This window comes from Tenrec ecaudatus, chromosome 8 (genome assembly GCF_050624435.1).
Source record: "Tenrec ecaudatus isolate mTenEca1 chromosome 8, mTenEca1.hap1, whole genome shotgun sequence".
Lineage (NCBI taxonomy): Eukaryota > Metazoa > Chordata > Mammalia > Afrosoricida > Tenrecidae > Tenrec > Tenrec ecaudatus.
Genome location: NC_134537.1, coordinates 28,146,846 through 28,160,150, shown reverse-complemented (window position 1 = coordinate 28,160,150; position 13,305 = coordinate 28,146,846). Strand labels below are relative to the sequence as shown.

The window sequence follows — 13,305 nt, the reverse complement described above, 5'->3', positions numbered from 1 at the left end:
TTGGGTTTTTAATTAAGAGGATGCCCCAGACAACTTCCCTCGTTCTTTGTGTAAGCCTGAGGGAAAACGACCTCCCCAGGCAGCTGTAGTCTATGTCCAACCACCCTCTATCTACCTAAAGGACCAAGCTGCCCTTTCCCAGATTTGTGCAGGACGTCAGTCCACACTAGCCACACTGTTGGTTTAATGGTCACAGAGAACTAGCAGCAATACTCCAGGGGGGGTTAGGGCCCCCCCTGCAGACCACAGCCTTCCATAAACCAAGCGCTTTAGAGTTTACTCTCTAGTACAAGCTCCACTATAACGTGTTCAGCAACACAGCAACATGCAATTCTCCAGTACAGACGGAGGACAGCAGGGGGTTAGGCGCATTGGATAGGTAGTAAATGCTACCTCCGAACCACCGTGAGCCATAAGTCATTCATCAGGAGAGTTATGGTTGAGGTGCCTGGAGGTCTGAGGCTTTGGCAGCCAGGTGGGGCTGGGCAAGTATATAGTTCCGTCTGGCTGGTTCAGTCTTCCTTTCTAACTCGGGGCAGATCTAGAGTGCTCTGGTGGTACTTGATTGGGAAGAAAGGGGTGGCGATGTGCAGTTTCTGTTCACCGTTGACATGTTTATGGCCAGATGTGAGAAATCATTCAGCTATTTAAAACTAATGGCCATGGGCTCTATTTTCCATAGATGCACCCCCGTTCCTTACACTTTTGTGCCCAAGGAAACCCCAAAGGCCCATCCCCTGCAGAAGGGCAGGAGGCAATCGTTTGCCTCCTCTCTATTTCCCCACCCCCAGGCTAAGGTCAGGCTCCCTCACTTCTAACCCAAACTTTGAGGCTCTTGAACCCAGAGCAGCGTTTCAGCTCCACGGGCCTGTCCCAGTGGGAAGTTGGGGCGGGCTGATTGACACCTGCTTTGGTGTGTTTTGAGAGCCTGAACTAACTACCAGGGGCCCGTGACCCGTCTGCATGGGAATTTGGAGGCAAGAAAGGAGCCTGAGGTGATGCCTGTCATGGCCGGGACGGTCTGAGTCTGTGCAGACCTCTCGAACTGGCCCCACAGCAGAGCAGGACTCACTGATTAGGAATGGCAGTGCCCCTTCACATTCTGCATCTCTTTGTTCATAAACTTATTCAACCCCCCCGACTGCCATCAAGTCGATGCTGACTCATCGGTGCTCTATAGGACGGGGTAGAACTTCCCATTGTGCATATCCAAGACTGGAGTCTTCATGGGAGCCGACAGCCTCATCTGTCTTTCTCAGGGCAGCTGGTGGTTTCCAACTGCTGACCTCGAGTAACCCAGTGCACCACCAGGGCTCCGTGCCCAGCAAAGTAGGTCTTATTAATGCACCTATTTTACAGCTGTGACAATCTACTCAAGACATGTAATTTGTTGTTTGTGGGATGATTAAGGAACCCTGGTGGTTCTGTGGCTTAAGCGTTGGGCTGCTAGCCATCGGGTCAGTGGTTCAAACCCACCAGCCACCTTCAGGGAGAACAATAAGGCCCTAAGCACCTACAAAGAGTGACAGCCTCAGAAACCCAAGGGAGCAATCCTACCCTGCAGTATCCTCTCTCAGAGTCAGAATCCACGCCATGACCCAATGGCAATAGGGTTTATATGACGCTATCAAGGAGACCGGGTGGCGTAGTGGTTATGTGTTGAGCTGCTAAACCACCAGCTGGCCTGTGGGAGAAAGATGGGGCTTTCTACTCCTGTGAAGAGTTAGTATCGGAAGCCCACAGGGATGGTTCTCCTCTGTCCTATAGGTTCAGGATGAGTGGCACTGAGTTTGGTTCAGGCACTAAGGTATTAGCCCACCCCCGAAGAACTTAGTGTAGCGTTTCCCTGCTTTCTCCTTTGTCCCTGGTACTCCCTTCCTGTCTATCAGAGGCCAGTCACTAAGTGAGCAGCGGTGAGTTCCTTTTGGCATTTCTAATTAATCAGCCACTAAGTGCTTCCGATCAGCATTTGCTAACTATTCTAGCCTTACTCACTTAACACATAGAATGTCAGCCCACAGCGCTGATCACTGACTTGTCTGTCCACCTGTGCTGCTGGGGCCCAGGCCAAGGGACAGAGCCCACAGTCCATCGCGTCACCCAGCTACTGCAGAGGACAGGGCAGGCTTCCTTGCCACGCTGGTGGGCTGGCTCAGAAACTCCATCACGAAGGGTTCTCGCCTCTGCCTCTGTGGTTGCCTGAGTTCCTGGGCTGATCCATTCCAGCTCTCATAGCTGAACCCTGGAGGGCAGAAGAGTGGGGGGTCGGGTGGGCGTGAACCTAGGTGGCCAAGGCATCCTGTTAGGCTACGGATCTCTCCATGCCTCCTCCAGGCACCACAAGGGTGGAGCCCAAGTCCCACCACCCATACGTGGAGTTCCCTTTCATCGTGTTCGGGTGAACCAGCAGCCAGGATGGGATGATCTTTCAAGTGACACATTAGGGGAGAGAAGGGAAAACCAGCCTGGGCCCTCGTATGTCGTCACCTGCTACCTGCAGATGATTAGGAGGAGGAGTTAATTCAAGGAAAGCCCAGTCGCCCTGCCATCTGGAGAAGGCTTCTTCATCATCATCATCAGTATTTATTCTCCTTTTCCTCTTTCAAACCTGTCAAGGTCTTTGGCAAAACAACATCTACTCCTTTCAGTTTATTCGGCAAACATTTACTGGGCGGCTTCTCCAGACCTAGGCCTGGACTAGTTGCTGGAGATGCAGAGAAAACTAGGACAAGGGTCTGCCGCCTCCTTGCAATGGGCTTGGGAGAGTGGTCGATACAGAAAGCATCTTTGTTAGGAAGACACAGTGTAATCGTGCTGGAAAGGGACCAAGCCTGGTGCCTGACGTGTCCTGGAAGGCCAATCCAGGGTTCTCCAGGCAAAGGGATACTTCAGGGGGATCCCTGTGTGGTAAGCAGGGTCAGATACTGAATGACCTTGCATGCTTGCTAAGGAACCTCTTTGCTGTTGCTTGGGCCTGCAGAGCTACCAAAGGATTGGAAGGGGGCCAGTGGGCAGCATCCTTAGTTACAAGAGCCCTGCTGGCCTGCCCTGTTAATCTCAAACTCTGACTCCTCCGCTCAACAGTGGACTAAGGAAGTAAAGGCGAAATGAGGGTATTGAGATCAAAACTAAAACCGAACTCACTACCACCAAGTCGATGCCGACTCATAACAGCTCTAGGCCAAAGTAGAACTGGCCCCGAGTTTCCGAGATTGTAAGTCCTGACAGGAGTAGAAAGTCTGGTTGTTCTCCCCGGCAGTGCTGGTGTTTCTGAACTGCTGACCTTGCAGATAAAAGGAGGAGAGTGATTGAAAGAGGAAACAACCGACTGAGCGGGATGCCCACCAAATCTAAAGCTCACCAGCCTCTGCCTGGAGATTTCAACCTCTAAGGAACATTGACTATTTGAGGGGGAAATGTTTTAGTCCAAATATTGTCATTTGCAGACTCTTACAAGGCCAGCCGTTTAGCCCAGCCACCGATCTTCAGGAGAATGATGAATCTGCCTTCGCCCAGCAAGATTCACAGCCTCAGACACCTGAGGGTTACTGCTCTGTCCTAGTAGGTCGCTGTGGGTTGGGGCTGACTCAACGGCAGTGGGTTTGGTGTTTGGGGTGAGCGCGCACACAGCTCTGAGAGACAGACAGGTCAGAGTTGGCATGGAGACTGTGGCAGCAAAGGAAAAGGTTAATATTCGGAGTGCCTACTGGGTGCCATCCACATTCACACACGGCTCTGCCCCTGAGGCCTCACAAGGACACGTTGAAGTTGGCATTCCTTTTTCCCTTGAACGGAAGAAGCTCTAGATCAAAGCGACCAGCTCCGGCATACACTCAGGGCACTTTTATTGCCCGCGGCACCCATTCAACCTGGGAATGCCTCATAATCTCCCCCCAAGTGCTAGTTCAAAGCCTGATTGCTGGGCTCCAACCCAGAGTTTCTGATTTAGACCCCACCAGGTGTGGGCGAGGCCCAAGAAATCGCCTTTCTAACAAGTTCCCAAGTGGTGCTGAAGCAGCTGCTCTGAGACCAACGCCAAGAGCCACGACCCATCAGGGCGATCCACCCAACAGCCAAGGCCAGTGCTTTCGGAAGCGGGCCGCACTTTGGAACCACCTGGGGATCTTTAAGGCAAAACCCTCCTAGTGCCACAGCCACACCTTCCTATTTCACTGGGCCAGGGTGCAACCGAGAGCCCTCGCGGTACACAGATGGCTCAGCTGAAAACCACGAAATTAGGGGTTCAAACCCCAGTCGCTCTATGGGAGAAAGATTTTCCGTCTGTGTCCACAAGAACAGGGCCAAGCAACCCGATGGAGCAGCTCTGCCCTATTACATGGGGTCCCTCATCAGCTACCCGCACCTCATCACAAAACCGTGTAGTGCGATCTGGCCATTATTATTTTTAAAAGCTTCCCTGACAATGCTCACATGCGCCAAGTGTAGTCACCACCGCGCTGGGCTCCCTTCTCCGTGACCCTCATCCTTATGGCCGCCCTCCGCTGGGGCCACAGGCCCTCCCCTCAGCAGCGCTCTCTAGCCTTCTCGTACCCCATGTGCGAGAACACTTGTCCCTAGACCTCAGGCTGTCCCTTCTGGCCTACTCTCTGTGGGCCCAGTGCTTCGGCTCTTTCTGTAGAACCCGCAACCATCTCTGGGCCGTAGCCAGGAGCACCGGCCACCTTGTTCCCTTCTGGCCACGTCTTCCTGGGATGGTGGAGGAGAAACCCCGGATCAAACCGCTGGCGGAGAACTCCAGGAAGACTTCTTGAAGGTGACGCTGACACATGAACTGAGTTTTGACGGACAAGTCAACGTGGGGGAGGGCGAGTCGGTGTTTCCCTAGGCAACGACAGGTTGTGGAGTGGGTTTGGAGCAGGCGCCCAGCCCTGCAGTGTCAGGAAATAAAGCTGCAGAGGTAGCCCGGTGCCAGATGGGGAGTGGCCTTGGGCATCAAGCCTGGAAGTTGGGCAGCATCTTTATAACCATGAAGAGCAGTTGATAGATTTTTTTAATGACTTCTGAGTTATACCTATATTATATATTCATAGAAAATAGAAGCCACCAAGAAAAACAATTTGGATATCAACACTTTTAAACCAATTACCCAGAATTCTGCTGGATGGAGATTTTGCTAGAATTGCCCTTTTCCTGTGTCTAGGGGTATGCAGTTGTATATAAGCAAGTTGATATCCCACCTTTACACTTACTGTGCTACTGTAACCATATTTTATGTTACTGAAGCTTTGGAAATACTTATGGCAATAGGAAATTCCATCCTATGGATAGCTGATCATTTGTCCCACTATTATCCCTCAGGTATCAAAACAGGGAAAAGGGAGTTCACTACGGTGCCTGGGTGTTTGTACCAACTTCTGTTCTGCCAGTGATTCTTGATGGCCAATACTAGGAAAGAAATTGTACTTGAAGGGGTAGGAAAATCCAACCGTTTTTATGACAGTTTGTCAAATTCCCTTCCAATATACAGTCTCCTCATCACTGGGAAAGAAAATGTGCATTTCGTCATCTCTTTCTTCTGCCCCAGCACGGGGGCTCTCATCGGTGCCCCTGTTAAACTCTGGCAGGTGGTGACTTGAACAGATTTGCATCTACAAAACAGCAGCTGTTCCTGTCAGCCTTTCTGCGCCTCCTTTGCGCCTCCTTCTCCTCCACATCTCTCCTTGATCTCCATGCAGCCCTGTAGCCAAGCCCAACCCCACTGCTCTCAACTCAATTCCAACTCAGCCTGACCCCAGGACAGAGTAGAACCGCTCCCTGGGTTTTCTGAGGGCGTAAACCTTTACAGGAGCAGAAAGCCTCCTCTGTCTCCCAAAGAGCAGCTGGTGGGTTTGAACTGCCAACTTTGTCGCTCTGCCCCGCCCCCCACTCCAAAAAAAAAAAAGATGCTCTGGGCAATAATTCTCCATGGGAGAAATATAGATTTATAAACATTTTCCAATGGAATTGCCGAGTGAGTTTACTGCTAAGTTAATTTTACTTATCAGCCTCTAATTATCCCACCCCCCTCCTGAACTGCCCTCTTCCTTCCCCTTCACAACTTAGAAATGGCCTAGACATTCAGCTCTCAATTTCTTGCTTAGTGTCTCTGGCACCTTCCTTCCCTACCCTGCCCAGGTAGAATCAATCATGCAGGAGTTCCTTTTTCTATAACTCAATTACACCATTTAAAAAACATTCCTAGTTCTGGTTTGCCTTCTAAGCCAAACATCCCACAAAGATAGAACATTTTGTATCCTAGTTCTTAATTTGGTGTCTAGTTATTGGCAGGTACTCGGTGATTGTAGAATGAATGAAGAAGTTAATTAATTTCCGTCTTCCTAAGGTATACAATCATCCCATCTTAGCTAATACTGACTGAGTTAAAGAATATCAAGACAGTACAGTGATGATATGAAAACCACTATGAATCATTGGTGCTTAAGATAAAGCAGCCGCATGATGTATCAGATGTCCTGGTCTTGGAATCTTCTTCCAATCATCTCAACTGCTTGGTGTCCCTAGACACTGTCTCGTATTCTTTTCTGTTCCATTTTCACTCCCACTTTAATCTGTGGCTGCATATCTCTGTGCTGGAAGTGAAGTAAGTGATGCCAGACTTTTCTAAAGTTTGTCAAAGAATTCCACAGGCTATTTGTAGATGGCCCAGTAAGGGCAGGCTTTGTGGTCCAACAAGCTTGGGAAACAAAGCTAGATAGGTTTCTTTACTTCCAAACTTCCAGGTAGGCATTCTAGGGAGCTGCAAGAAAGATCAGCTGGGTCAAGTCTTGTCTCCTTCCTCGACAGGAGTCATGCTAATCTCTGCCAGGGAAGATCCAAAATAGAGATTTGAAGACAGACGGGCACATTGTGAAAGCCAGCCCCTTCCCCTGCATTAACTCCTCCGTCCCAGAGTGGGTGGGCGAGGTCCCCCTCCCCTGCCCCAGACCCATGAGATCAGCCTGCATTACTTCTCTCCCAGAGCCAGGAAGCAGGTAATGTGTGGGCAGTGCTAACAACTTTCAAGTTAAAGCCATTTAACAGGAAAATTTGTTAAAAGACCAAGACGTTGTAAAAGCTGAAACACTTGAGTCTATTAAGTTCTCCGCTTCTTAGAACATTTTGTTACCAGGGAACATTTCCAGGAGGGAGAGCAGGGAACTATCACAGTGCTGTCAGATAACCAAAGCCTGGGACAAAAAGCAACATATTTGACATCTGTCATTCTGGGACTAGAGAAACGTCTAAAGTTTGCTTCTCTTTCTCGACTCCACCTCTCTCCTACCGAAAGAGAACTCCCTCACCCTCTATACACCTCTTTCTCCCTTCTCCTCTCCTTCCTCCTTTTCCTTCTCCTCCTCCTCCCCTTCCTCCTCCTCCTCCTCCTCTCTGCCCCTCCCCACCTTTCTCTCTTCGCCCACGTTGTTTTTACAGACACTTTTAGAACAGCACAGTAAATGAAGACTATCCCGTGGTTCTCTAACCCTCTTTGGTAAGAAAGGAACTAATTAAGTGACTCCAAGCTTAGATATTCATTGTTTATTCAACCAAACTCCTTCAGAGAGCCTAGAGCATTCTCCTAAATAAACACTGCCCCTCCAGGACTTGCTCCCAGTCCAAAGGAGATCCAAAGGAGTGTCAGGAGGCAGTATCTTTTTTTCAGATGTGGGAGTGTCGATGGACAGAGGCGGGGACAGCCCTGTGCCTGTCACTGAAGGCCTACTGCAGTCTGTGTATCTGGGCAGATGATGTCAGTCGTTGATTACAAGTTGGTTAGACAGCGGCAATGTGGACGCATCTGTGATTGGCCCAATGGTGTCCTCATTAGAAATCCGTCCATCGAGAGAATGTTTGTTAAACAATAGTTCATCTTCTAAACAAGAATAACGACGACCCCAGATCTCCCTTTGCCAATCTTAACGAACACTTTTATACTCTACCAGGAGACCCCAAAGAAGGCAGGAGCTGTCGCCAAATAAGCAAAAGCATTTGGATGCACACAGCCTTCTGACTAATTGACGTTGGTTGGAGGTTATACAATAGCCAGGCCCCTGAGAAAGAGCCCCTTGCCTCGGTACATTCAGGAATCAGCGCTCATACAGAATTTGCCTCTCTCACCTAATGAAAAGGGTTAAAAAATAAAGGGTTTGCCCCTTTAGTTTTGCTTTTTTTTTTTTTTTTAGATTCATAAAAGCTGCCTTGTAAGAAATTGTCTTGGGACTGACATCCACCCTTAATCCTGCCGTGGCTTTCACAAGAAACAGGGTAGGCACCATCCAAGCCTTAGAGAAGCTGAAAAAATACGGCTCTTCTCAGGTTCTCGGTCAGGAGGCCATGGCTGCCAGGTGCCTCTCGGAGCCTGAGACTCATATTATCTGTCCTTCCTTGGCTCAGACTAGGCACCTGGTGTCCTGGAAGAGGTACTCGTTTCCCAGAGGATGTCCAAGGAGGTTGGCCCAGCGGAGGCTTGTCACAGGCCAAGTGAGGCATCAGTCATCCCCAGTGGGGCCAAGATGTTATTCACAGAAGAGACACTTGATCCAGCGATGGATAACGATCTTCGTCAGCATTCCCATTCTTTCCTAATCCCAAACCAGTGTCGCTTGAGATGCACAGGGGCTGGGAGTTATTTCAGAAATAGCTGATTTACATTTAGATTATTCTACCTTTGAAGAGGTTTCTTTGTATGCCAACCTATGGTACTGGATGCATATTCATGTTCTGAATCAAACAAAACCGAGCTTCTGTTCCTGAAGGTACACGCATTGACCTTTGGGGGAAACGTTTAGTCAGAGTGAGTTTGAAAACGCTCTTCAAGGGGAAGGAAGGAAGGACAGGGATATTGATGGATCTGGGGTAGCCATCCAGGGACCAAGCTTTCTGGCTGGAACGAGCCCGAGGAACAGAAGTAATACATGCACTGCTTTTGTTTATCTCACTCTGCAGACCTCAGTGACCAGCAACTTGAAGTGGTGGGGCTGGAAGGCGCCATGGAGATGGGGCAGATCTACACTGGCTTGAAGAGTGCGGGCAGGAGGCTGGCCCAGTGCTCCTGCATCACCATCAGGTACGCTGCGTCCTGACCCAAGGGCCTCCCAGTCTCTCCATCTCTCTGCCCAGACTTCTAGGCAACAGCTAGGAAGCCGTCTTGGATTTCGGGACAGGAAGAGTTGTGGGAGCCAGAAGCTTGCAAACATTTAGAAAGAGTACCTTGCCTGGCCATTTTCCAAACCAAGAATAGTGTGTCCATGTAGGATACCCACTGCAGGGCCCACTGCACCACTGGGCTGTTCTCTGGAAATAAGCAGATGAAATTCCCTCAACAGAAGAGAAGAGTATAAAGCACAGAGAATCAAAACCAATCCCTTGCTTTTGTGATCTATACAGTGAAAATGTTAGATGTGTCCCCGAGAGTGCGGTCTGACAGAAACGTGGTTCTCTGTCCTGCTCTTTCTGGATAATGGCCTTGGACATGCTATTTCCCACACAAGCAGTCCCCAGATTATGAACGAGGTCTGGCCCTGTGTCTTTAAGAGTTTCATAGGTAAGTCCAAGCAGGTGCATACAGTTCTCACTTGGTCTTCCTTTAGTGCAAGTAAAAACTCAGCGCCTGGTTCAATCCTGTAAACTGCACCTGCAGCAAGTGAAGGTGGTGTGATGAAGAAGATACGATGAGGAGGGGCGGGTTCAATCCTTTCAAAATGAGGGGAATTTCACCAAACGCAAAGGGCGGGTAGGAGTTGTCTGTAAGTCAGATGTTTGTAACCCTGTGTGAGGGGACTTCAAAAAGTTCACAGAAAAAAATTGCATTATCTTTTCATTTTACTTTTCCATGAATTTTTGAAGCCCCATTCATATGCTTTGCTAGAGCTAAATCATCTGTGTCAGCATCATTTGACTATGAATTCTTCAGGGTATGAATGACACACATTAGCTGCTCCAGGCTCTGGACAGATGGGATCTTATAGAATGGTGCTTTGATTTCCATTGTTTCTATTGGATAAATGCACCTTTTGTCTTAAGTTGTTTCAGAAGCCTCTTCTATGTTATTCCTAGAGATCAGGTCTATTAGCATAGAGATAGCGAGAAGGGCCTCACCTTGACCGCCTAGCCCTCCATTCCCAGAACCTCCTGGGCAAGTGCCCTCAGACCATATTTGGGGAAACTGTGCCAGGAGTGACCCAGCATACCCCACAAAGGCCCCAACATGGTATCTTTTAAAAGCAAATGATCTCATTAGTCCCTGGACTTAATTTCCTCTCTCTCCTCTATTACTCCCCAAAGTCTCCCTCCTCTTCCATTCAGAGCTGCTTTTGTGCTAAAGCCCCGATTTCCCCAATTCCTCTCTCTAGTCCCCACCCCACCCATTCTCTGTGATTCTAACCAAAAGTAGTTCTGGGAGCCCTAACTACAGAGGCCAGGGAGAACGTGATATCTTAGGCTCCGAGGAACGAACACACACACACACACACACACGAAGACTTTCTTCATGTGTCATATTCTTTCCAGAAGAAGCAGGAGGTGACCCTTACGCCCCATCCTCCTGGGAATGTCCTGTTTTCTCCCTTTGCCCCCAAGAGCCAAAATGCCATTGTCTCTCCTCTTACTATTTGTTTGTATTGTTGGATGGAGAGGCAGATGTCAAACCCAGAGAAGGGTACGGTCAGTGGGCGGTAGCTGCTCCCTGTGCCCTCAGCTCTGCAAGAGGACCTGCCCTTTCTCACGTGTCAGTGTAGTCCAAATTCAGACTCTGCCACAGAAGGAAGTCAGAAGGAAGGGCTTTCATCTCCTTAAGAAATTCATAAACTACAGAAGCCTTGCCCCATGCAAACAAGCCATCACTTGCTCCTTCCTCCCAGGCATGGGAGAATATTCTCAGGTGATTCACTTTCTCAACTAAATCAAGTCCACAGGACACACAACCCAGAGTGCATGGTGGTTCAGGAGGTAGAGAGATGGTTCAGTTAGCCTACAAGGCAAGACACACTCAGAACGGAGCCATATACTTGCATAGGTTGGAGACATGATCTCATTGACATGATGTAATCTTTCCCTCAACATAGACTCCAGGCTATGTCATAACCCAAAGAGTTGGGCTTTGGACATGACTGGAAGGACCCCCTGGGCTAATTGTTTAATTGAGGGTCTGCTCTACTCAATGCTGGTACTGCCATCCTTGTGACCGCCATTTCCCAAGCTGCTTCTTTGAGTTCCCTGCTTATTGGAAGTAGTGTTTCTCAAACTTCAGTCTGTGGCCCAAGAAAATGGAATCACCCACCGTGTTTTAAAGAAGAAATTCTTGGGCCTGGCCCCAGACATGCCCAGTCAAATCCCTGAGATGAAGTCAGAAGTCTACTTTGAACAAGATCTCCCAGATAGTCCTGGAAACCATTCTGAGATGGGCAGGCAAGGTCTTCCCACTCCTTTTTCTCGGGTTGGATAACCTAGCTCCTTTAGTTCCAGGAAACTCACTGTGTTCTCTTGGTTTGGGGCGTTCCAGGACTAACAAGCTGCTGCCGATGCAGGTGGATGGGGAGCCCTGGATGCAGCCACCTTGCACGGTGAGTTTTCGCAGTCTTTGAAATGGGGATGAGAAACATGACTGGGGCACTGAGTTAGTGTGAAATCGCTGAGCCTCGGGGTTACATGGGGCTTTGGTATACCAGGAGCACACCCTCTCTTCCATTTTATTTATCCCTCCATTCATTTAGGCACCAGGAATAAAAACCAAATGAGATACAAATCTGTCTTTCAAGAGCTCACAATTCTGGTTTGGGAATTCTAAAACTTCCCCCACAGTATACTGAAAACCTTAGCTTGAGTCATTCCAGCCACAGGGGACGTAATACCCCCAAAGGAAGACTGTTTCTGATGTGCACCTCAGTTCGGATGTTCTCCCGACTCTCGAAGGCAAATCTGCACACCTACCGTAGGATTTCTACCTCACTGCTGTGACCACTGAGCCCCTGGGAGAGAACGCCCCACAGCTGTGCAGGAGAAGTTCACTGAAAGGGGAACTGCACAAAGATTCTATTCTGCTCATGGTGCCCTCCCCAGCCCCTAGCACAATGCCTGGTTTGTAGAAGTTCCTCAACAACATTGCTGTCAGAAAGAAAGAAAGAAAAATCAGATCAAACTCACTGGCAACGAATCAATGCGAGCTCATAGCAACCCTGTCGTACAGGGTAGAAACGAGTTTCTGAGACTGAAACTGTTTATGGAAGTGGAAAGCCTCGTCTTTCTCCTGAGGAGCAGTTGGTGGATTTGAACTGCTGACCTTGCAGCTTATAGCCCAATGCACCATCACTGTGCCACCAGGGCTCCTGTGGAGGAAAGAAGAGTAATAAAAACTGAAAGACACATGGAAACAATGAGTCGAATGGATAAATGGACCACACATCAGTCTCCACATCCCTGAGACTTTAAGAACTAGATGTTGCCCAACTACTACTGCACCGCCTCTGAAAACTATCCCATAGAACAGGGGTTGTCAACCTGTGGGTTGCGACCCTTTTCCCAAAGGTCACCTGATTCATAACAGTAGCAAAATTACAATGATGAAGTAGCCACGAAAATAATTTTATGGTGGGGGGTCACCACAACATGAGGAAATGGATTAACGGGTCGCAGCATTAAGAAGGTTGAGACCCACTGCCATAGAAAGTCTTGGATAGAGTGAGAGAAAAAGGTGGACCAAACTTCAGAATCATAGAACTCGGCATACTGCTCAGCTAGAGATGGGTGGAGCCTCCAAGACAATAGCCCTTGGTCTTTTCCAGTCTAGAAATGAACTCACCCCCATGGCTCAGTTTTAAGCCAAGCAATAGACAAGTCGATAAGGGAAGAGTATAAGCAGTCGTTTAAAATCAGTAGGCAGCATTTTTCCAAGAACACAGTTCAGAAGGATTAAGAAAGAAGTAGGAATGGAAACAGATAACACAGGGAAGACGCAGAATAAGTGATACTACACTGATGGAATTACAATAAAGGAGATGAAACAAATGTGTATGGATCGTTGAATGTAAAACAGATGATCTCTGCAACCCTCCACCCAGGTTATACTCAAAAGTTTTAAATAAAAATAAAGGGACCCCCTGACTAACCAGACCTAAAACAGTTTTCCATTTCCTTTATGACTACAGGAGTCAGGCTTCCTTCCCTCGTAGAAACCCAGCTGGAAATGTGATGGCTAAGAGAAACCTTTTTTTTTATTTTTATATTTTGTTCTTTCTAGCGCTTCTTCAGTAAAACCCTCAGTATTGTGGTTTATGTGCACATCCTGAAAGACCATTGTTTCTAAGCTTTCTC

General features: G+C 48.5%; 1 protein-coding gene across 1 annotated transcript in view; it reads left to right on the top strand.

The window, feature by feature from the left end:
• Nucleotides 1-13,305, top strand: part of DGKG (diacylglycerol kinase gamma) — a 273,423-nt gene that overhangs the window by 237,234 nt on the left and 22,884 nt on the right. The window contains exons 23-24 of the mRNA XM_075556178.1: nt 8,944-9,064; nt 11,498-11,558. Of these exons, the coding sequence (XP_075412293.1) occupies nt 8,944-9,064; nt 11,498-11,558 (182 nt within the window). The remainder of the gene's footprint in view (nt 1-8,943; nt 9,065-11,497; nt 11,559-13,305) is intronic.